General features: G+C 44.9%; 1 protein-coding gene across 1 annotated transcript in view; it reads left to right on the forward strand.

Annotated features, from left to right (window-relative positions):
- The window catches only part of TENM4 (teneurin transmembrane protein 4), a 354,979-nt gene that overhangs the window by 323,101 nt on the left and 6,128 nt on the right, over positions 1 to 25,750 (forward strand). Inside the window, exons 28-31 of the mRNA XM_075143906.1 lie at positions 2,243 to 2,478; positions 8,777 to 9,073; positions 10,286 to 11,900; positions 16,201 to 16,343. Of these exons, the coding sequence (XP_075000007.1) occupies positions 2,243 to 2,478; positions 8,777 to 9,073; positions 10,286 to 11,900; positions 16,201 to 16,343 (2,291 nt within the window). The remainder of the gene's footprint in view (positions 1 to 2,242; positions 2,479 to 8,776; positions 9,074 to 10,285; positions 11,901 to 16,200; positions 16,344 to 25,750) is intronic.

A 25,750-nucleotide genomic window follows, 5' to 3' on the forward strand; every position in this document is an offset into this window, starting at 1 on the left:
TTGTTCACGGCAGCACTGTAGAAACTGAAACAAGGGCCACTGGAGTTGCCCAGGGATGTATTGAGCCAAGCGCCTCTCCAGTGGATGGAGCTGGAGCCGTTCTCAAGGTCTGTGAGCGTCTTGCTCGCTCCGTTGCTCTCCAGGGAAAATGCATGTTGTGGATTCCCTTTGCATGAGAGGTGCTCGTGCATTTTCCTTCTGGGGTCAAAGCTCTGGCCAGCTTTCACAAATCCTTGGTGAACCTTTCAAGAAACCCTCACGCTGTGAACAGGTGAGGTCTGAGAAGGCATTTTCAGAAGGTTACAGATTCCTGTAGGATGGATTTAGGAGCCTCTACAGCTAACAGGCACTTCAGGAGCTCTGTGGGATTTTGTCCTCTAGATTAATGACAAAATGAGCATTTGTTCAAGGCCAAAATAGGGCACTAGTGCCCTAGAGCCAAGCAGCATAAAATACAGCATCCAATGGCCCCTGGATTTCATGTAGCCCTTGAGAAATGCCTTCCAAAGCCAGGGAGGAGTTTTTCTTCTCTTCAACATTTCTCTTGGGAAAATGTTGAAAATGGAGGATTTACATTCCCCACGCTGTACCACACTGCTGGTGGCAATCCACCATAACCCCTCTGCGGTGCTTGTGTGACACAAAGGGAACATCACGTGTCCGGTGAATTTCACAGGGACCTTCAAGCTTTCCCCTGCTTCCTGGTGAAGGATGAAGGAAGGAGGAATATATCAGCTGCGCAGAGATATTTCACTGATTTGATTTAAAGTGCTTCTCCTACCACTTTCTCACCAAACCAAGCATCTAAGAACAAAAGTGTGACAGCCGGCTGGCTGTCCCCCTTCTCTCCATTTGCAGAATCAAGCATGGAGTGGGTTTGATCCTGCTGGAGTCTATGTCAAAAGGCCATCAACTTAAGCACTCAGTGGTACAGCTAAAATACTTGGATCTACACTGTGGATCACTGCTGTATGTTTATAGTGGCAAAATCCAGTGCCACAGCAGTTTCACACCATCACTGCTGCGTACAGTAAGTCAAGTTGTGATCCTGCTGAGATGAGTGTGGCAAGACTCCAGCTGGCTGCAAAAGGAGCAGGATCAGACTCACAATAAAAAAGACCAACTGGTGTCAGGTTTCCTTTCCTAATTATACCGAACTGTGCTCTTTGCTGATCTCTTTCATCCAGACGAGAGATGATAATTTCGCTGTGACCTTGTTTCCTGCTGAGCTATGGCAGAGCAACTAGTGAACAAAACCCAACCTGCCTCAGAACGGAAAAACAATTGACATGAATTTTTAATGGGTGTTTTTATTCACAATTAGGTATTTATGGTAGCCTGGGAGACAGAAATGGTAATATTTTTCCAGCTTTTGAGGAGCTTCAGATAAGGCAGTCTTTGTATAATGTGCTTTTAAAGCCATTCTGCACTGAGCAAGTCTCATGCTTTCTTACCCTTCGTGAGCTCCTCTCTGCAGAGAGAAATGCCAGCTGGAGATTCAAAGGACGGGCTTTCAGCCTGCCTGATTCCTGAAGGATGTGGAAGAGATATTGTTCTTCTCTTCCACTCCTGAACTCCCAAATCCTGGCCTCAGAATCTGCTGATCTGCTGGCTAGTGGTGGCCAGACGTGGAGATGTGTGGGAGCTTAGCGCCTCTGCTTTCTCTCCAAACATGAGGACTTTGGTTGCCTCCTGAAAGCTTTCCCAAGCGAAAGGGTTTGGCTGTTGTTTGGGGAACCGGTTAGCGTTAACTCACCGTGCAATCTCCTGTCACTTCAATCTCCTGTCACCGTGCAATCTTCCTGTCACAAGTAGGTGGCCCCACTTTTTCGTATATTGTAGCGAACCTGGGATCTTTAGGATATAAAAGCGTGGAAAGTTTTCAGCCGGACTGTGATTTAAAACAAATATCTCACCGCCCAATGTTTTAGCCTAGAGAAGGAGGTTTGAACCTGCGTACTTTGCTAGGGGTTTACATGGCTTTTCCACTGGTGCCCTTTTTAACCTGTGTAAAACTTCCCTGCAAGAATTCGAGGTGCAGAACCTCGTCAGAATGAAAAAGAGATTGTCCATCTTTACTTTCACTGATAAAACCAGTGTTTTGCTCACTGTGAGTGGGACAGGTGAGTGACAGTGCATTTGGTTACAACCATCAGAAATGCTGATGAAGCCTGGGTAAGGGAGCAAATGAAAACCTGGAGCTCTACCACTGGGTTTAAAAAGATCTCTTTTCTGTCTTCAGACCAAGTCCGAAACAGCTACTACATCGGCGCTGATGGCTCTCTCAGACTGATGCTCGCTAACGGCATGGAGGTGGCCCTGCAAACTGAGCCGCATCTGCTGGCTGGCACCGTCAATCCCACGGTGGGGAAGAGGAATGTCACCCTGCCCATCGACAACGGCCTCAATCTCGTGGAGTGGAGGCAGAGGAAGGAGCAAGCGAGAGGGCAGGTCACCGTCTTTGGACGTCGGCTGAGGGTAAGTGAGAAGCGTGAGCAGTTTGGGACTTCGCTTCCCATTTCATCAGTCCCCCAGTCTCATGACAGAAAGGGACAGGGCTGATTTGTATCGTCTGCGATAGGGGTGAGGCTGCAGGACAGAGAAGGAGCTGTTCATCCTCACTGACACAACCTTTATGGCTTGAATATATCCTTATGTCTCCTTGTGTGCTGACGTTCTCTTAGCCATCGCAGGTAGTATTGCCGATTTGCCTACGAGTCCTCTGCATCGCTGGGAACACGCGACCTCCCATCAGACACCGCAGGTTTAACCATCACGTCAGGCTGTTTAAGCAAGCAAGGGACGATCATAACTATAAAATACTGCACCAATTAGTATAGATTTTTTCTGCCTGTGCTGCTGGCAGTAATAGACCTGAGCACTGAAAGCTTTCTAAGCATATGAGGACAGGCTGAGAGAGTTGGGGTTGTTTAGCGTAGAGGAAAGAAGGCTCCAGGGGAATCTTATAGCAGCCTTCCAGTACTTAAAGGGGGCCTACAGGAAAGATGGGGAGGAACCCTTTATCAGGGAGTGTAGTGATAGGACGAGGGGTAACAGTTTTAAACTGAAAGAGGGTAGATTTAGATCAGATATTAGGAAGAAATTTTTTACTGTGAGGGTGGTGAGGCACTGGCACAGGTTACCCAGAGAAGTTGTGGATGCCCCATCCCTGGAAGTGTTCACGGCCAGGTTGGATGGGGCTTTGAGCAACCTGATCTAGTGGAAGATGTCCCTGCCCGTGGCAGTGGGGTTGGACTAGACGATCTTTAAAGGTCCCTTTCAACCCAAATCATTCTATGATTCTATGATTATTGTTCACTGGGCAGCCTCAGAAAAATCTCTAGATTCCTGAAACTTGCTAATCTGTTGATCCTATTGAAGAGCTGGGCTCGCAGGGCATTGCATCGCAATTGCCATTCTTCCCCGAAGCGAAGCGTTATAAACAGCTCCAGCCTGACGGTACTCTCTCCTCCAGGAGCGCGTGGTCCTTTCTGTGCTTGAGACTGATGTGTTTTGAAAACTTTGTTCCGCACAATGCACCGCAGGCTTGTCAGGGCTGTTTAAAGATCTTGCCCAATAAGCCTGTAATTCCTCTGCTAACTGCTGGCAAGGCTGGTAACTTGTAATAGCAAGTCCTGCTCAATCACCCTGTACCTCGCTAGTCTCAGAGTCACGGGCTGATGAGCGGTTCCTGGGAAGCTGCTCAGCACCTGGCAAATTCAGACCCTCTGAGAAAAATGCTTAGTGCTGTGTAATGTCACCATAGCAAAAGGGCTGCAGCTATTTATTCGCACTTAAGCTTTGCAGTAAATGCTCTGGTTTCAGAATATGTGTTTCCCAGTCCTTGCTCTTCACCTCTTCCTACTCCCTGCTGCATGACCCCTGCCACCTTGGTGTGATTTCTCCCGTCTCTCCTCGCTCACACTTGTCAAGTATTGCTCTTCACCCTCCCCAACCCAGCCTCTGTTCTTTTCCCCTTGCGTCGATAGCCTCATATTTTGTCATCAGCAGAAAAACCTGCAAACAGTAGTGAAAGCTGAAGCTGCTCCTTCAGTGGGAACTGCTGTATAGCTGCAGATCAGTTGGCATCACCCTTCTTGTTTGGTTTGTCTTGGGGTTTTTATTTTATTTTCTTTTAATAACCAATGAAATTATCAGACAGGTCTTTTTCTGAAAGGAGAGAGCCTTCTGAAATCTGCAGCTGTGTCACAGCTATTTGGTGTTCAAAGCAGTTTCCACTCATTTAGCCGCAGCTCAGCTGCCCGTGTCAGTTTTATCTTCCAAAATTTTCACAGTAGATTCAAATGCAGAATGTGTCTTTGGTTTATATTGTACTGCAGTTGGAAAAACATTTGCAAAATGAGTTTTCAGGCTGGTTACTTGTGTCCCCATAAATCTGCCAGCATTTATTCACATTTTGAGCCTATCGGGGCCCTTCTAGGGAAGCCGAAGAGCATCTTACACGGTTGAAGGACTCAGTTATGGCTCTGTTCAGGGTTCAGAGTAGCTGAGGGTGTGCAAGAAGTTTTAAGCTGCCTGTTTGTACCTGCATGGCAGCATCTGCACCCCTAAGACATAAACCTGCAAGGTGCTAATTGCCTCCCTGGGGATCGCCCGGCATTTAACATATTCTGTGTGTCATGTTCTCCTCTTCCTTGTACCAGTAATTGCTGCTTTCCCTGGCAAGGGAGAAGCTTAGGGAAGTTAAGTTCAACATGTTTTTGTTCATTTTGGGAAGCATTATCATTTTCTGCCATATGTGAGTAAATTACCACTTTCCCTCTCCCCTCACCCCACCGCTCACGTGAGACAGCAGCAAGGACATGGTGCTCCATGGGGAAAGAGCGTGCCCAAAGAGAGTGCAGCATCCTGAAGCCTTTGAGATGAGGAGAACAGGATCTGACCACTGTAAAAGAGGGAGTTCCCCTGAAACCAGCATCCTTTCTGCTGCCATCGCATGGATCCACATTTTATAGGTTGTGGCCCTTCCTGCCGTGGTTGCAGGGTGTTCTTGGGGACTGATGATCTGTTGCCATGAGCTCGACCAGCTCCCAGCATGATGAGGCCAGTTTCACAGCTGCCTCCTTGACCCTCCCTAAGAAATAATACAATGCACGTGTTTCTTTATTGCAGGGATAAGGCACGGGGCAGGGACTTCTGCATGGATGGGGTGAAGGGAAAGGGGCCAGCCCTGATGCCTTTTTCCCAGTCCCATGAATGCTGACCTGGCTCTGCGCTTGGCCAGGCAGCTGTAAAGCAGCACAAATATGTTAAAGCAGCCCCTTTCCCTTCTCCTATCCCACACACCCCATGGAAAGTTGTGATGCTCTGATCCACCCACCCAGTAGTGAGATATCTCCGCACATTGGCTGGCAACGAATTCAACCCATCACTGGCCAACAGCAACACAGACTCCATCTGCAGTGAAAGCGTTAGGTAAACTCTGCTCCAAGGAACAGAGCTGCTTCCTTTTTTTTTCTTAAACAAACTTGAGTTTTTCAATAAAGAAAGATGTAAAATAATCTCTGACAGTGAAGCAAATAGGACAGCCAAAAGAGACAGAGCTGCTGGCTCAGCTCTTTTATTTATTTAACCATGGAAACTCCTGTTGTAATTCACTTTGTTTTTCCCAAGACCTTGGCAGCAGGTTAATGGTGGCATCAAGACCTAGTGTCCCAGACACTCCCCAGAACCGGCGTGACCAGAGAGGTCTCTTGGGATATGCTGCTAACCATTCCCGGTGTGTTGACTAACGAGGACAGTCCAGCATCATCTCCACAGTTTCTGCAAGGTGTCAAGGTCTGGATATGGCCATCCCAATGGTTTTAGCAATTTGCCGGGGAAATTGCTTTGTAGGCGGCCGTTTATCACATGGATGTTGTTGGCTCCTGGAGTTCTCATTGCAGAAGTATTGTTTGCCCTCCTCTGCTGAAGGTTGCCAGAATGTTTTCATGAGAAATCTTCCCTTTTTGTGCTCTTGTGCTCCCAAGAAGATCAATGCATGTTTTTTAATTATAATTTAAGCTAAAGGAGCTCCATAGGAAGCTTTGGAGAAATCAGAGATGGTGGTATGTTTATGCTCTTGCTTTTCCAGAGCAAGCTAGGGGATTGAATAAAGTGCTGTAGAACATGAGTTTGGGGTTAAATTTAATCTCTCACACATTGTAGAGGAGAGGTCAAGTACACAGTGAACTATGGATATGGATTTAAATTTACCCTGTCTCAGTCCTGTGCTGATCACAAGCCTTGTCAAACTCTCTGAGGGGCAAAAGCTTTTTGCAGGAGCTTTTCAGACCCTGTTCCAGAGTAAGGACTCCTGGATGTAGGATGGCACTTTATTTAGCTGCTCACCGTAGAACACGGTTATTGGACTGAAGCCTGCAGCCCTGTCAGTGCTTCTGCAGAAAATTCACTTCTCTTCAAGGCATGCCCTTGAACAAGGATGAAAAAGATTTAGCCCCTGTTCAGAGGCTATCAGGCAGGGTAGGGTTCACTCTGCCCTTGAGGGGTGGCTGTTGGCACTGCAGCACTTCTCGGAGAGAAGAGAGATTACACTGAGAGAGCAGGAGAAAACAAATCATAAAAAAAAAAAAAAAACACATGAAAAAGGAGACTGGTTCCAACTAGTCCTGCAGAATTTGCTTGCCAGAGCATGGGGAGGGTGGGATGACTTAGGGCACCGGTAATGGGATGCAGAGATTTGGACTGAGCTTAAGAGCTATCCTGGGACCTGTTATTTGGTCCTTCCAGCACAGTGAATGGCACTGCTGCTGGCGTACTGATCAGGGAGGCCACTTGCAGCCTGGATTACTGTCCCAGCCCTGGAAGAGCTCTTTCCAGCTCTCTTGGCAGAGACCAGTAGCAGAAGAAGCTGCAGCTGCTGGGCTGGAGCTGCTCCGTGAATAGATGGAAGGCAGAGATGCTATTTCTTCCTGCTTGACTTTTTTTTTTTCTTTTTTGCAAGCAATTGCCACTTCTGTTTCTCTATTTATAGCAGCAAGCACCTATGAGATATCAAATTGCTCTGTTAGTTACATGTGTGCATCTGTACTTAGAGTTTTGATACCTTTTTAATTATTTCCCAGCTTGCCGGTTACAGTGGGCTGTTGGCTGATTCCCTCTTTCCCCCATTGCCCATTTACATTCTATTTTACACACATTTAATTGGAGCATTATCTACCTTTCCACGCTGTTTATTTCCTCAAGTCATACCCGCCTTTTACCATTGTTATTCATAAGTTGGAAATCATTTTTGCGCTTGTCTCCTCTTACATCATCTTCACCCTTACGTCATGGCACCAATTCCTTCTCTCTTGGCTGGCCACACGCACCCTCAGCTCACTTCCACTTTTCTCAGCCATGCTTTTGCCTCTTCCAACCCCAGCTCTTGAGATGCCTTCTTTTGACTTCTGATTTTGCAGTGTCCCCATTCTCCAAGTTTCAGCCCAGACATCTGCCCACGCGGCACGAAAGCACCGCAGTGGTCCTGCCTTTCCCTCTCCCTTTCCTCCAGGGCTAAGGAACCTCTTCTCCATTGGCTCTACCACATCCTTTCTCTCCTTTCTCTTGCTGTTTAGCTCTCAGATACTCCCACATCCCCCAAAATATAGTGGGAATTCAGTCATACACCCTAAAGTAATGACCAAGATCAAAGCTGGGATGAGAACCCAGGTCAAGAGTGTCGGCTTTACCCAGAGCAGGATAAGGCAGTAGGTTTAACTTGCAGTCTGAAGACCTTGCAGCAACCTGCAAACCTTGGTTTATTGACTACAGCTGAAGGGCTGCAAAGGGAACTGAAAACCAGGCCAGCTGTTTGGAGTTTGAAATTCATCCCAGAAGAATCTGCAGCCTTCTAGAAAAGCGGGGTTCACCAGCTGAAAGAGATTTGAAAGTGGTGGGATGCAGAAAGAGCTGTCTTCACTGGCAAGCTCATACTGGGAATGTGAGTTCTTCATCCTTGCTCAGTACTTTGCTGCTGTGATGATGTGGCTTTGTAAGTCTCCTTGCACATGCGGCTAAACATGAGCTGTATTACCAACTCTCTTTTGTATTGCTGTGCACTACAATCCCTAAATCAAAATGTATTCCTGCTCCTACCTTTGAAGTAATACCTTTGATCTTTGGAAATGCGGAGGCAGTGGAGGTAACAGGAGCGTAACTATGCAACACCGAATAACTCCAGGACAATGAAGCTAAAACTCCAGCTCTCACAAAAAAGTTCCTGCTCTGTGTAACATCTACAGTGGTCAAGGCCTCCATATTTCATCTCAGGGGAAAGGCTTAACATCCAGTGCATGCAGTATATTCAGTAAATTCAGAGAAAAGCTCTGCTTTCCACTATGTTGACGCAACATCCATCTTTTTTCTACAAGTATTACTATTTTTTCGTGTGCATGAAAGCAAAAGACTATATATCCCAGGTTTGATAAGCAGAGTACCTTGCAAATATTCACCGCAACAAGTTGTCATTCAATCTTCTGTAGGTCTATAATCACATCAGCTGTAGCAGTCCTAAGCCTAGGTTTGGGATATGGGCGATACTCCTTCACCATGATGATGTTTCAAAAGTACCCTGTTTTTCTGCCTCTCTCCTTACTGAAGTCAACAGAAGCAACGTTAGGACAACTCTTTGCTTTGAAAATTGCCTCTTATCCAGAGGCAGTGAACAGCTGGATACCCTCCAATGTGGTCTAAAAAAGTGTTTGGTGAAACAAGGCTAGGCTTTGTAACTTAAAACTTAAACTTAGCTTCCTAATTCTCCATCTCTTTCCTGTAGGTTCACAACAGAAACCTGCTGTCCCTCGACTTCGATCGCGTGACAAGGACAGAGAAAATCTATGATGACCACCGCAAGTTCACGCTCCGCATCCTCTACGACCAGGCAGGGAGGCCCAGTCTCTGGTCACCCAGCAGCAGACTGAACGGGGTCAATGTCACCTATTCCCCGGGAGGACACATTGCAGGGATTCAGAGGGGCACGATGTCAGAAAGGATGGAGTATGATCAGTCTGGCAGAATTACATCCAGGATCTTTGCTGACGGCAAATCATGGAGCTACACTTACTTGGAGAAGGTAGGAATCCTCTTAGGGCTCGAGATGATGCATTTGGTGCAAATGGGCTTTACTCCTTTGACTTCAGTACAGCTGCGCTCCTTCACATCAGCTGATGAATGGTCCTTACGGTCTAATACTCCTCTTCTGCCTACGCTAAGGTGCACCTAGTAACTTTGACGCCGAACCACCAAAGAGTAGTTGAAAATAGCCTGAGAAGTTTCTTCCCAGTCACACTGAGAGCGTGTCTTATGCTGTGAAGCTTTGCCATTTGATTTTTTAAGCACAACATTCCTTTGCTGAGCTAGCTGCAATATAAAATATCTTCAGTTAAAGTCAGAGGAATAAACAGTAGGAATTTCCAGTAGGATTTTCCATGTGAAAACAACCTATACTGTCTGTCATCCTGCCTTCTTCGAGTGGCCCATTCCTGCTTTGTAGGAAATACGTGTAATTAAAAAGTGTGAGGCATGAACGCAGCCAGACTGTTGTAGCACACTTTGCAATGTTTTCTGTAGTCTGCACTCTGTAGATTGGCATGGGACTTAAATTCTTCCAGGTATTACCATTCATCATTACACTGCCCAGTGTCCTATAGATCCATACGCTGCATACCTGGGGATGGAGTTTTTTATTCCTGAGTTTTGCACAGGGCCTATCCCTACAACAGGTTAAGGAAACTACAGTAACATAGCTTTTAAAAAGCAGAAAGTATTGACTTGCCCCTTGTATTATACAATCAGTGTCGATTGTTACATGCAAAAAAAAATCCCAGAACAAATAAGCATGCAGGCAGAAGTTTGCAGAAAGAAAGTAATGGAGGATACGGAGACACAATGAATTAATTGGGCATTGGAAGGTGTCAAGGGGTACTTTTTCAAGCATTGTTTAAGTCGCTCTACCAATTTTATTTCTTTAGTCAGTAAAAGCTATTGGCACAGGGAATTTGGGTAGAGACAGCTAGCTGCGGGGTATTGATTCAAACAACTGAGCATTCTGAACTTAGACCTTCCTCACTGCATTACCTGCTTCTTCCTCTGACTCGCTCCTACTTAGGGACGCTTGATGTGCTGTGCAGCTGCGTACCTCTCGCCATTTAATCCTATGGGCGCAGAGATTTATCTCACTTGCCCTGCTCTTTGGATTGAAGAATCTTGCAGGTTTTGTAAGAGTTAAGTATAATTTTGCCTGAAAACCAGGAATATAATCTATACTTTTCTCCTTCCCATTTAGTCCATGGTGCTGCTCCTTCACAGCCAGAGACAGTACATCTTTGAGTTTGATAAGAACGACCGGTTGTCATCGGTGACCATGCCCAACGTTGCCCGTCAGACTTTAGAAACCATTCGCTCCATTGGTTACTACAGGAATATCTACCGGCCACCAGAAGGCAACGCCTCGGTGATTCAGGATTTCACAGAGGATGAGCAGCTTCTCCACACTTTGTATTTGGGCACAGGGAGACGTGTCATCTACAAGTATGGAAAGTTGTCCAAGTTAGCCGAGATGCTCTACGACACCACAAAGATCAGTTTCACTTATGACGAAACCGCTGGCATGCTGAAGACCATAAACTTGCAGAATGAAGGGTTCACATGTACAATCAGATACAGACAGATAGGACCCCTCATTGATCGACAGATTTTCCGCTTCACTGAGGAAGGCATGGTGAACGCGCGCTTTGACTATAATTACGACAACAGCTTTCGGGTGACCAGCATGCAAGCAGTCATCAACGAGACACCTTTACCCATTGATCTCTACAGGTACGATGATGTGTCAGGCAAAACTGAGCAGTTTGGTAAATTCGGAGTCATTTACTACGATATCAACCAGATTATCACCACTGCTGTCATGACTCACACGAAGCATTTTGATGCCTATGGCAGGATGAAGGAGGTCCAGTACGAGATATTCCGGTCGCTGATGTACTGGATGACTGTGCAGTATGACAACATGGGGAGAGTGGTTAAGAAAGAGCTGAAGGTTGGCCCTTATGCAAACACAACTAGGTACTCATATGAGTATGATGCTGATGGCCAGTTGCAGACAGTGTCTATCAATGACAAACCACTCTGGCGATACAGCTACGACCTAAACGGAAACCTCCATTTGTTGAGTCCGGGGAATAGTGCCCGCCTAACACCGCTCAGGTACGACCTCAGGGATAGGATCACTAGACTGGGGGATGTGCAGTACAGAATGGATGAAGATGGCTTCCTGAAGCAAAGAGGCAATGATATTTTTGAGTACAATTCAGCTGGCCTGCTCATCAAAGCCTACAATAAAGCTAGTGGGTGGAGTGTGAAATACCGCTATGATGGCCTAGGAAGGAGAGTCTCTAGCAAAACCAGCCACGGCCATCACTTGCAGTTCTTCTACGCAGACCTGACCAACCCAACCAAGGTCACCCATTTATACAACCACTCAAGCTCCGAGATCACCTCCCTCTACTATGACCTCCAAGGCCACCTCTTTGCAATGGAGCTCAGCAGCGGTGATGAATTCTACATAGCCTGCGATAACATTGGCACCCCTTTGGCTGTCTTCAGTGGGACTGGCTTAATGATTAAGCAGATACTGTACACAGCATATGGAGAGATCTATATGGACACCAATCCCAACTTCCAGATCATCATCGGCTACCACGGAGGACTGTATGACCCCCTCACAAAGCTTATCCACATGGGACGGAGAGACTATGATGTGCTAGCGGGTCGGTGGACGAGTCCAGACCATGATATGTGGAAGTATCTGAGTAGCAATAACATAATGCCTTTCAACCTGTATATGTTCAAAAACAACAATCCCATTAGTAACTCTCAGGATATCAAATGTTACATGACAGGTAAGACATTTAAATTAATTAACATATTCACAAGCTTGCCATCAGTGAATAGGTTTCTTCTCTCTCGGTATCCTGGTCACCATGAGGTTTTCCAGTGTTTAATATAATGGACACAAGCTTTTCTTTGCCAGTTGACCCCTATGTCCAGGGCATGTCTAATTCATTAGCATAGATGGAGATTGTAATTCCCAAACCTGTTTCCTTTCCTCTTCCTTGGTGTTTGTTCTCTTTATTTTGCTTCCAGTTTTTCGTTCCCTCGGATATCCCAAGTTTAGCCATCGATTAATGTCCTGATAACCTTTCTCTTTGTAGAGGGGCAGCTCTGTTTACACAGTTTTGCCTAGAGATTTATTTGCAACTAAACAAATGACATGCAGATTTGTTTTAGCAGAATGGCAACAGCGACTTCAATCTTTTATTACAGTCAGACATTTCAGAGCACGCTACAGTAACCATGTAGTTCAAAGTTAATCTGCCCCACAAAATTAACAGTTTCTACTAAAAGTCAATAAAAGCAGATGCGTTAGACTTAAAGGCCAGATTTTAGGGCATACCTATCCCACAGCTTGACATAACCTCTCAACTGCTTCCCCTGGGACTTTGTCAAACGGCCATAACACGAGCTCTATGTATGTTTTTTATACAGAAAATCATTCCGTAGGTTAAATGTCCTTCCTATACTCATACTTTGTGCAACACTGGTAGTAATGTTGGAGAAGACTGCTTTGGTGGGACTTTTTTCTGTATAGTTCCCATTGGAAAACCAGGAGACACAATCACAAATCAAATGTACATGCTTCTTAAGGAGATATAATTAATTTTTAAATGCTCCCGCTGCGTCTATCACAACTTTCCTTTGTGCAACAATATTTGCATTCCCCTAAGATTGGCTTAATAGCAAAAAATGTTACAGAATTAAAATCTTGGGCTGTTCTATTCCACTTGTTTTTCTGGCCGTTAGGATTCGTGCTTTCAGGTTCTTCTGCAATAATCATAAGGATTAGATATTGTATTTTTTTTAATGAAAAGCTGTTTTCTCCAGAGCTGAGAAGATGATGCCATGAGGGAAGTAAAATATGCCAAAAGATGCAGACTAAGATCCTGTGTGTTGGCCTCACTCTGATAATTAAGGCTGGCAGGGAACACTTTGAGATAACTTTTCCTATCAGAAAATGCTCATTTGTCAAAACTGAATTTGTTTATGGGAGAGGGTTGAGCTTGAGAGATTTCTCAGCAGAAATGTTGTAAACAGCTCTCAAAATTGTCTAAATGACAAATTCCAAAATAGCCTAAAAGAAAAATTCCTTTTTGGTTTACAACCTTTTCAAGTGTAAACTCATGATTGAAAACTGGAAAAGAAAAATTAAGGAGTCAAAACCAAAATGAAAGGTCTTCATTTGAAATTGTTTTCTTGAACTGATCTAGTTTTTGAACAGTTGCTTTGTGACATATTAACAGATTTTTATTTTCCTGCTCAAGTTAAGACAGGACAAAATTTCCAATCCTTTCTTGGAACAGGCGAACAACTTCCCACCCAGCTCTGATGATAACATCAAGATGTCCAAATCTGATATTTTAATATTTTATACGCACCGAATAACTTTTTCCATGGTCTTAAAAGTTCTATTTTTAGTCTTTCAAGAATACAGACCCCAAATACATTTTTAAAGTTTCTCCTCTCCCAGTGCATGGAAGAAACAGGTCATGTAACGGGATGAGTGCCGTGATGCTAGGCTGCTGCTCTGGCATTTCTTTCTGCTGAAGCTTTCTGGCACCTCGTGGGCAGGACCTGCGATGAGACTGTCCTTGTCATCACAACCAAATCTGCCCAGATTTGGGCACAGGGAACCACTCTCTGTCCCTCCATCCCCACCCTGGGACCCGCTGTCCTTAGGGGAGCTCAGCACCCGCGAACGACACACGCTTTGGTCTCCGACGACGAGGTTTCTGAGCTCGTGGGTACGAATTGGAGGCACGCGGAGGGGAGAGCAGGAGAAGCAGGTATTTAAGTTTTGAGAGGCCCATTGTTAAACATGAATATTTTAGCGATTGTACACTTCATGGCGCAGAGCTCTGCTGCCAGCTTCAGCAATCCTGATGGATTGAACTGACATTTCCATTACATGTGTCTGCATTAAGCACTCTTTTTCTTTGCCCTCAAATGAATTTACTGTGAAATGTGTTGGCAGGGTTACTGTAGCTGAAAAAAACCTCTGTGATGTGAAATGTACTTTTCTGTCAAAAAAGTTGTCACTGCCTCTTGGCAAATTAATATTTTCCCCTCTGTTTTCTCAGCTCCACACCTTCCTCCCATGTTTTGGGGCTTGTTGTTTTTTTTTTTTTTTGTTCTGGGTATTCCAACACCTCTCCCCAAAAAGAACAAACTCCTGTTTGCAAATGTTTTGAAAGTCAGTTTTCTGAGAAGTAGCAAAAAAAGCCTGTCTAGAATCTTTCCAGACATGTCACATATTTTTCGGCTGTTCAGCATCCCTGCTCTGTATCCTTTTTAACATTTGTGAAGTGCTTGGAAAATGGTTCCTGCACCAATGCCGACCTTCACTGTTTTACTTTGTTCTCCTGACCACCTGGTCCACAGTATGTACATCAAAGGTCTTCATTTCACATGAGAAGGATTTGGAAGCAGGCTGGCGTAGCGCTAAGCAAAAAAATAATCAAATGACCCTTTTAATTTCTTTCCCTCCCCCCAACCTCTCTGTTTCAAAGACACTCCAAAAACAATCTGTACATTGAGTGAACAGAAGTGTTTTTATTACAGAAATCCTCCCTCTTCCACATGGATTGTCACAAGGGCTTTTTGGACATCTGCCCAATCTCAACATTTTGGCCTGTAAGAAAACAAGCAACAGATAGTGTGTTTGTTTGGCTCCTGGTTCTCCAGTCATCTGGAAGTGCCTTATTTGCCGCTTGCATCCATAATTTCTTTTCCGACCAGCTCTTCAAAACACTCGTTTAGGCTCATGGGGAATAGAGAAAAAATATTCAAAGCTGCATATTTGATTATTTAAATTGATCCCTTTTTCAGATTGTTTCAACAACATTTGAGTTTAGCAAAATGAAAATCAAGCCCCTTGCACGTCTAGCTTGAAGCAGAGCAATCACCAACACAATCCCGGTTACACGGAAAACACTTAAGACCCCTGGGAGCTGATATTAGTTAAACTTTACCTTCACAACTTTCTTTTTCTTGCGCTTGCTATTTGTATGCCAAATGCACACCATGTTGCTTGAGGGTTGTAGCAGGTGTGTCCTTCTCCAGAGTTCAGTGAAGGCAAACAAGGTGAGATCATCCAATGCTCTGAAGTTAAGAAGGGAAGCGATGCTCATCCCAGGCAGATCTAGGAGTTAGCCAGCCTCATCATTATTTCCTCCAGCGGATTAACATTCAGCTGCTATTCCTAATAGCTGTGCAACCAAAGTCAGGGAAGACTTTGCAGTCTGTACAGTCAAGTGAATGCAGGAATGATGTCCCAAATGACTGGGTTTTCCATCATGTCCATGGTCCCCCTTTTGCATAGGACAATAGTTTATCGCTTGTAGCCAGCAGTTTTCTCACCATCCGTGGACTTCTGCGGGGTTTGTGAAAGGTACCCAAGCAGTCTTGTATCTGTACACTTATTTGCACTATATGTGGAGGTAGTGTGGAGGCTGATTTTAAATGTCACTATAAAAGATGACATGTGACTTTACACTCACACCGTCTTATGAAAAATGCCAAGAAATCCAGGACTGAGGTGGAAATGCCATAGAAAAAACAGAGGATATGTCCAGAGCCTCTTCCATGAGCACCTGCCAAATGACCGTACTGTTCATCCTGGTATTCTGGCTCACATAGCTCTAAATTTAGTCTTCAGCCTGCAGGCCCTTTCAGAGTCCTCAGGAAGAGAAGTACTGTGGCTGAGATGTTCAGAGCTGACTGTAGGACTGGACAACACCTCCTGTTCGGCTGGAGCATCTCAGCCTCCATTAGTGTATTGTTGTTCCTGTGCTTCTCCTGCATCACCTTAGCGCAATACCTGGTCATTTGGTCACTGCCAAAGCTTCTGTTTCAGAGCCGGGAAGGTGCAGAATTGGACTGTGGTTGGAGGTGGAAAGCCCAGCTTTGGCACACGGTTCTTCCAAGGACCATTAAGATTTGTGCTCTTCACGTGAAGTAGACGCTCATCATTTTGGCCAGACTGCTACAGTGCCAGGCACCGTGGGGTCCTCCTCCATGCCGTTCTCCTGAGCAACCCTGCTTGAGAGATGAGATAATCTGATTTATGCTTCTCTTCCATTCCAGATGTCAACAGTTGGCTGCTCACTTTTGGGTTCCAGCTACACAACGTCATCCCCGGCTACCCCAAGCCAGACTTGGATGCAATGGAGCCGTCCTATGAGCTGATCCACACACAGATGAAAACCCAAGAATGGGACAATAGCAAGGTGATCCATGCAACTCCATACTGTATCTCACACCCTTATCAGCATACTATCCAGTTGCAATCTTTATTAAAAAACCCTCTATCATCCTCTAATCCCAGATACGCTGGGATATTAAGAGTGAGTCAGTCCCCATTACAGTAATGAAATCTGACTGAATAATCACATCTTAAGCTCCTTACTTCCATGGTGCTTTTTCCTGTGATGTTTTCTGGTGGTTGCTCAATGAAATGGTGTGTTACTGTTTCTTCCTCCCGCAAGAGGCCATGTTACAACGTGTTGCAGGCTAAGTTCAAGGCCTTTGCATTGGATTCTTGGAAGCGAAAAAAAGCAAATCTTGATACAGAACCATTTTCTACTGAATTTTTTTTCTAGAAACTTATTCAGTCTGTTTTAAAATGTCTTAAACAACAAGTCCCAGTACTTCCCTAGGAAACTGTTCTGCATTGCAGTGGGTCTCACCAGAAAGAAGTTATAGCTGATAGTTAACTTCCATTTTACCTGACTGCCTTTAATCCCAAGTCACCATGTCCTGCTTTTAAAAACAGGCCTGCATCACAAGCCATTTTGGTAGACGCTGGCACAAAATTCAATTATGAAATCGGCAAGAAAAAAAGCTTTTACAGCCCAATTGTTTCCCCCTCTCTTCCTGCTGGGAATTATTCAGCTGCAAGATGGAAGCAGCGCTGTTAGAGGTTAGCACACTGGGTCAGGGTCCGAGAGCCCCGGGTTACTCCCAGCCCGACTGCTTATCGGTTGTAGGACCTTGAAAAAGTCATTTACCTCTCAGGATACTCTTTCATCTCCTAGCCTGATTTTATTCTGGGGTTGCTTTCCTCTGTTTAGTCTGAATCCTCTTTAGTCTGGATTCCTGCTTGCTATCGCTGTGTATTCGAACATCGTGAGAGCAGTGAGGCACCAATGTGTTTGGGAAGATCTTAACATTTCTGCTAATAAAATGATAACGGTAGGAAGCGGAATTGATCCCAGCTGCCCTTCTAGCCTCTTTATCTATGAGTTCACTGAAATCTCACTGATTCTTGAGGTCCTGTACACATATTAAACCAGGAGGTAAAATACAGTGTCACGTTTCCCCAGCTACAAAAGGTATCACTCAGAGGTATGAACGAGATACTGTGGATTAATAAAATAGTCATGCGTCAGCCCATCCCTGGTACTCAGCCTCATAGCTATGGTGAAGACAAGCTAACATGTACCAGCTTCAACTTCAACGAGCGATTTATATTAAGACATATCACTTTATAATAGAGGGGGACCAAAAGAACTATGCCTTTTGCTACCATGGCTGAGTTGATGCTTGAAAACCGTTACGCCGCAGTCACTCGGTTGTGTTTTGGAGCTCAAAGACTCCTTTTTTGATTCCCTCCTCCTTGGACTAAACAATAAGATGCTAATAGAGATGATTTCTGTAATGAGAAATAGCCTCAGGATTTTTCCTCCTCTCTGGTGTGACACAGTCTTCCCAGGCAAAGCTGTACAGGAGAAGGCAAACAGGGAAGGCTCATTCAGAGACTGCACAAAAGATTGTCTCTAAATTGTTATGCGCAGTAGAAAATAACTCTCACAGAACCGCAACAGAAATTATTATTATTGGTGGTGGTGTTATTATTATTGTATCGTTATTTTATCATTAGTTCATTATTATTATTAGGCTTATTGAATAGCCAAGTAACTTGAGTGACAGCTTGAGATGAAGACTGACACTTGCTTATACAGGCAGCTGAGCTGGAAATAAAACCAAGGAGCCCTCCCTTCCATCCACCCATTTTAGGTGAATCTGCCTGAATGAGCAATAAGAAGAAGTAAAATCTCCATGTCCCCTTCAGGTTTTTAAAGCAAGAAGCTGCAGTGAGGACTGTGCAGGGACCTGCTTGGTAAAAGAGGTCTTTACGCAGCCACCGTGCTTCCGGATGAGTCACTTTACAGTCTAGTGTTGAAAGTGGAATTTAACCATTGCAGGTTGTTTCATGTTCTTCCCCTGTGTTATGACAGCAACAAAACATGAGCATTTTTATTTTAGTCTACAGCTGCAGGATCATGCTGTGATAGCGAGTGGCTCTCGAATGCTATAGAGCACGATTCCGTTCCTTTCTGTCACATCCAGCATATTGTAGGCATGTATTTGCATAAAATAAATTCATTCGCATATGATACCTGAACATATGATCTATTTTCTCCTAAGCCTATCCGTGCATTCAACACTGATGTTTCACATGTAGTTCTCTTCACTCCCAACCCGTCCAGGCACACATACACGCTCCCAGACACAATCCAGCCCTCCTTCCCACTGGTTGTATCTGTCTTTATTGGTGAAGCATGTCAAAGAAAATACAAACTTTTGAAAATTTCATATAGCAAATGACAGAATTAAACAAAGTTAAATGGAAGCACAGGAAATATTTTCAGGTAATAAGACGGATCAAACTGTGAAATGGCCTTCCAGCGCATATGGAGGAAGCTCCAGATCTTTTGTCATTTCAAAGTAGCGTGGACAAGGCACTGGACAATGCCCGTTCTGCTTGAAATCCAGTGATATTCTCCGAATGAGGTACCACAGCTTTCTCATTTCCACGTCTTCCGATCCCTGGTTTCTCTGGCTCACATACCTCCTTGTGATAGACCAAAGTAAGCTTGAGTTACTCCACTGGCTTTGCTGCCCAGTTCTTTTATCAGAGAGGAATGAATAACAGGAGCACAACAGCAAAGCAACTAACTCCACGTAAATGGCCGCTTCGTATCTCTTCTGAGTGCATAACCAGAGGGCCCTAGCATCTCCTTCCAAAACATTGTTGGTACTTGCCTCGCAGGGCTGGAAGATGGGAGAGATAATTCTGACTCTGAGCGCCCACCAGCTCAGAAACAGCCAGCATGTCATAAACCTCGCACTAACCCCCTGCAGCTCCGGAGCGACATTTAAAATCCAATACTCTGTTGTCCAGCACTTTGCCCCCCTCCTCCCTGCGACCGTGAGGCCGTCACTAAATTGTTTGTTGAACAAGTTCAGTGTTATTGGCCACCAGGGGACTCTGGGTGACCTCTGGCATATTGTGGAGCTGCTGCACCTGAATCCAATTTCTCTTCTTTTTTTTTTTTTTTTTTTCCTTTTGTCGTGTTGAACTGTCAGGTAATTGCTGGAGCCAGAACAACTCTATCTGCAGGGAGGGGCGGTTTGGAGGCGGCGCTTATATCGTTAACTACATCATATTATTAACTACCCTTCCCTCCATCCCATGAGCGCTGTGCCTCCAGGAAGGGTCCTGTTTTCTGCAGTGCCCATGACAGGCTCTGCTGGAGGAGCAGCTTTTGGCATCCCTTATGGAACAGCGTTTCGGAGACAAGGGATGCTCAGCCAGGGAGTGAGCTGTGCTTTCTGGCAGAGCTTCTCCCAAGGACGATCTGTTTGAGGGACTGGCTCTGCCAGTGTTCCTCATTCAGGGAGGGCATCCTCACATGGTGGGTGCTTTGTCCTGGGCTTGGGCCATCACGCTGTCTGCACGTCTGTCCATCAGTTATGTTTTGCAAAAGTAGTGGCCAGTTTTCACTGGATCTGATGCGGGGAAGGGAATTGAAGTCTCAAAGACATTAAGCTCTTGAAGTTTTATGAAAATAGACGAGCAAGAGAAGGAGGCAAATCCTCTTATTTCCCCACAGATGGAAATCTGCTTGATGAGCTCAACCTCGTTATCTCCCTGCACCTGTGTACATTGATGGGGTGGAGGAGAGACCTGTCCTCTAATCCCAAGAGTTAGCACTTGTGTTTTGCTCATTGTTAACCAATCAGCATCTACAGCGCTGGCCGTGCTAGCCAATTGCTCGCCTCCATTGTCCCACTTGCATTCGTGGTTGGCAGGTTGCTAAGCAGCACGTTGCCTCTCAGCCAACCGGCGTGCGGTGCAGCCATGCTGATGGGTAGGGCCTGATAGGCTGCCGTGGTTGATGGGCTCCTCCTACGCCTCCACCAGCTGGAAGTTGGTGGGGGACACCCAAATCGGGACTCATCTTCAGGTGATGACCAGATGGAATGGGAGGAAGACGCTAGTTTCTGAAGAATGGATTGTTACAGAGAGCTAGGGCGTAAATAGGAAGGAGTTAACGATGAAGAATATTTCAGAGAAGTCATAACTTCCAAGCCTTTTGGAAGAAGTGGCTTTCTATGTTGTAAGCCATATGGTGGTAAAAGAAACACCTATCTGTGTATAATGGCACAAGGATATAGAGAAACTTGGAAACATGCTTACGTATTTCACATCTTGGATCCTTGATGGCAAATTAAAGCTTTCAGTCTCACACTGGAAGGCGGTATTTAAAAACAACAGATGATGGTATCTGGCTATGGTATTTCAAATCCTCAAGAGGTGCCAGCAAAATGCAAGAGGCTATTCAGAGATTTTTGTAATGTGCCATTCTCTTGAGCTCTGTGCAGCAGCGAACAAATGATGAAGGTCGTTCTCTTTTCTCCAATGGGTTGTTACTAGATAAAGTGAAATGTCACCTAAGGACATCTGATTAAAAAAGACTGTGAGGAAAAACAAACCCAGCATATTTGTCACTCACATCTAGTAACAAATATTGAAATAAAATAACTATGAATTCCTTTCTTTCTGCCATAAAACTGGTTTTATAGATACCTTGGTTTACAGTTGCTAAAAGCAGCAGCATTTTTTAGAGAATACCACATGCCAGTGCAGCCTTGATGGAAATTTTCTGTTTCTCTTCCTTGCCAGTTCATTAAAATGAGTTCTAAGATGAAACAGAAATGGTAATTTCAAAGTCAGGGATACACTGCCTCTTTGAACTACATATAATCTGTTTGCCTCCACCCCCTTTATATTCAGAGCAGAGCATGCAAGCTAGTGTACTCTGGTTTGCCTGAATTTGTTGGAGTTTTTTCTTCTGTTGGTTGTGTTTGCTTTTCTTTTAAAAAAGTGCTGTTCCCAAATACACTCTTTTATCAAAGAAATGCACTCAAAAAGTCATTTCAAAGTCATCTTGGGCTCATTTTCAAGATAACAGAGACGTGTTTAGTTATTATAATAGTTAAGTGATGATGATGTTCAGCATTACAGCATTGCACGTGTCTGCTCTACTTCCCTACGTGACAAAAGTTGGGTTGAGCCCAGAAGGCCTGTAACCAGTCCCCAGTAGAAAACCCTTTGGATGTGATTTTGTTCCTGATTAAGACACCTAAATTTAGGTCTCTGCCTGTGAACTTGGTATCCAAGCTTCCACTGTAGCCAGCAGAGATCTATAATGAACTCGGTTGCTGGTGCCATTTGAAATTAGGTAGAGTATCCTGGACTTCCTCATGTCTACAGCATGGATTACCTGCACCCTTCTGGAGCAACAACTGGTGCCACAGCAGGGCTCCCTGTAGTGCTAAAAATTATGTTCGACACCACCCATTTGGGTGACTCCTCAGTGGAGTCCAAAGGACAGTTCAGATAACCAGCTGCTGGGGGCTAGGGTTGAATTCAAGACTAAGAGATGTAGATGTAGGTGTCTCCCTGTGGGCTAGGTGTGTGCACCCACTGTAGTCTGCCAACATCTGATCCGTACAGGCAGTGGAGCTCACTTAAAGAGCTGACCACCTGCTACGCATTAATTTTAGACCAAGCAGAACCACGCTCTAGGCTCCATTGACTGTGCAAAGTAGGGGCTCAATTCATTTGCCAATAAAGGAACCTCCACTGGCAAAGAGGCCTCCAGGTGCTCTTCTCCCAGAGCTGCTTCTGTTTCTCACAGCCCTGTATGGATGCTGCAGGCACCCTTGGGAATCTCAGACGACACTAGACATCCATATAATGGTGTATGGGCACCTGAAATAGTCTTGAAGTCAACACTGACTAGAGTATGCATGAGAAGCAGGTGCATAGAAGGCTGGGACAGCCACAGATTGACAGGTTTCTTTGTCAACGAAGGCGGTTCCAGCCCCCAACTTCACAAACTTCTCACCTACAGTGTCTCTAAGCGGGCACATGACTGGAGGTCAAGAGACTCCCAGTCATGTGTCTTTGGTCAGTCATTTAATCTCTGGTTTAGCCACCAGGAATGGTGCCAGTAACAGTCCTACAGTTGCACATGCAACATGAGAAATGCTTTGCCATTATAGAGGAAGAGATGTCCTGGGTGGAGACCAAGAGGACACCAACAAGCCAGTTGGCCTGGTATCCTATCTGGGTGTCCTTAGGCAGGAATTGACAGTGCCATTGCTGTTAGATCATGTGTAATCCTTTAAACCTCCAAGTCCTGCCAGTGGCAGGGTGAGTGCTGCTTATTTTCTTTCTAAATGGCATCCATATGAACAGTGGAGCTGTGGAAATTGTATGACTTCATATAATATCACGAAGGCAGTATGTAACTAGATCAATGAAAGGTCCAGTATTCTATTATTGGGTCATAAATTGTAAAAAAAAAGACTTTAAAAATCAGGGTTGCCTTTTATCATGGGCAATTACTGATCTGAAATTCGAAGCTATGGAGAATTTGACCATAAAATGGAAATTTGAAAATTACCTCAGACCAGAAGGTCCCAGGTACTGGGCTATGGAGCTTGAGGAAGGTAGAGCATGGCCCAGCTGTTGACTGTGATACCTGTTACATCACGGCGTGTGCCAACCAAGCTACAATCCTTCCTGAATTAATGGCAAACCCAAGGACTCCATCCACCCTTAAACTTTGTTGTACAACTGTTGTCCTCACAAGGCTCCCTAACCCCATTATAGAGTATGTCTCTTCAGCTAAGTAAAAGAAGTCCAAGACAAATCCCTGGCCCTGAGGCTAGGTAGAAGTGACCTGGAGAGTTAGGAAACATGTCTTGGAGAAAGTGGTTGGAGGAGTCCAAAACCAAACCAGGAGTTAAAACAAAAATTATCTAGTGTGAGTGATAAGAAGTGCAATACAACGTATCATTCTCTTTAGCAGTATTTACTCTTAAAATTTGATAACATTATATTGTTTATAAAATATTTTTTTTATATTTAGCAGTATAAACATATGGTTACGAACCATATGTCCTGCTTGTCCAAAGCACAGTAGATTGTCATATCACACTGTCTACCGTGCAATATCAGTGGGTTTTCAGAGCTCATTGCAAATTCACTTTTCATTTGGGATCAGAAGAAAAGACAAGGGAGTGGTGTCCAGACCCCCTGGTTTGTTGGGGCAACCTAATTTGAAGGCACTCACAGGGGATCTATACCTAATAATTTGCTCAGAATTGAAAAGGCGCTAGAGTTCTTGAAGCTTATCAAGAATCATAGAATCATAGAATCATACAGGTTGGAAAAGACCTCTAAGATCATCAAGTCCAACCGTCAACCCAACACACCATGTCCACTAAACCATGTCCCTAAGGGCCTCATCTACACATCTTTTAAATACCTCCAGGGATGGTGACTCAACCACTTCCCTGGGCAGCCTGTTCCAAGGCCTGACCACTCTTTCAGGAAAGAAATTTCTCCTAATGTCCAATCTAAACCTCCCTTGGCGCAACTTGAGGCCATTTCCTCTCATCCTATCGCTTGTTACTTGGGAGAAGAGACCAACCCCCACCTCGCTACAACCTCCTTTCAGGTAGTTGTAGAGCGCGATGAGGTCTCCCCTGAGCCTCCTCTTCTCCAGACTAAACAACCCCAGTTCCCTCAGCTGCTCCTCATAAGACTTATGCTTCAGGCCCTTCACCAGCTTCGTTGCCCTCCTCTGGACATGCTCCAGCACCTCCATGTCCTTCTTGTAGTGAGGGGCCAAATAAGGCGATGAAGACAAAATAGGAGGGGAGATTTCTGGTAGGAATAATTCTCCCATCCCCAGTGCTGTCTGACCTCCCAGAGCTCCTATCCCCAAGGTGATAATCAGTAGATGGTGCAATTAATTCCTTATCACTCAACTGCTGGTAAACCTGGTGATATATATAGAGATGGTGATATATAAATGACCAAAGGACATAGCAATGTAGTGCAGAAGACCTGATTTACAACCTCGAGTGAAGGAGCTCGCACCAATCAGTGATTCAACATGAGTAATGAGAAATGCCTTTTCCTATCACTTGTAAAAGTTGCTGAGGCGAGTTGGAAGAGCAACGTTGTGTGCTTGGGTAGTGGGGAAGGACCACCTAGAGTCAATCCATATGAGATGCACCTGAGAAGAACACCTCCCCATTTAAACCTCTCTGAAGAGGAAATGGCTAACCAAGGCTGTGCAGTAGACACTTATTTAGAACAGTGTTTCATGGAGCCTAGAAACCTAATTGCTTCATGTCCATCATGAGTGACATCTACATTAATTACGTCCATTTTTTGCATAATTAGAGCACTTGTGCAGTTGGCAGGGGAGCTGAGCTCGGCTCCCTATTAGTCTGTTAATTATATCACCCTCTAGGCTATATGCGAGATCCCCCACAGGCGGCATGGGGAGAACCAGAAAGAGCTCCTCTTTCATAGGTGACTGGTTCCTGCTCCAACTACTATGCGGTTAATCAACAAGGGAAAAGGAGGAGCTACTCCAGCCTGCTTAGCACTTTGAATAAAAGTCAGTCCTGGGTCTTAGGTACTTTAATGCTTTACAACCCGAAATGTGCTCTTGAACTTGCGTACCTCTGTTCCCTTATAGTTTTCTCCTTTATAGATCAAAACTGCTCATAACCTCTGAGTGAGTTGCAATGCTAAATCTTTCATTGTATTTCTTTAATGCTTTGAGACCCTTCCCTGGAAATGGCCACCATGGAAATGAGGGGTTTTTTCCCTTCCCTTGCCACGTGACGAGTCTTAGTTGAGAGGTCCACGCTGAAATGCCTGCATGGTCTGAACTGTCTTCTCGCACCCAGGAAAGGATGTGAGCCTTTAGCTTGTGGACGGTTTAGGCAATATCCTTCATGGATGTTAAATTTCCTCGAAATAATTGGAGTGCAGCAAACTTTTCTTTGTAGCCTATTTTTAATCCTGGATGTCATTACATTATTGAACTGAGCCGTTGGCAGTGCCAGGAGAGTTTTGTCGTAGCATCCTCTTGCTTTCGTGAAATTTGAGCAAATAATTGTTCGTGAACAGGGGTCTGTAAGAAGCCTGCGCTGCCATGAATTGATGAGAGTATTTCCAAAGACATTTTGCAGTAATGATGAGCTGCTGACTCGCTGTGTGCTTGCTCCATTATACGCTAACAGCAAAAGTGACTTTGTATTGTACCTGACTGCAAATGATCCAGGCTGTTGTCTCTCAACATTTTTGCTTCAGTATAAGCCAAAACTCGAGCATCAGGTGTGGCTGGCCTTAGCTCAGGCAGCCTGGCACATTGTAGAGGGTTTGCAGGAAATAGGAGCTGGATTTTAGGGCCTTCCTTGAGTTTTGAACAATCTGCTTTGGCCAGGTTGAAATGGGATATTGAGGGGTTATGGC

The sequence above is a fragment of the Calonectris borealis genome, chromosome 1 (assembly GCF_964195595.1).
Source record: "Calonectris borealis chromosome 1, bCalBor7.hap1.2, whole genome shotgun sequence".
NCBI lineage: Eukaryota > Metazoa > Chordata > Aves > Procellariiformes > Procellariidae > Calonectris > Calonectris borealis.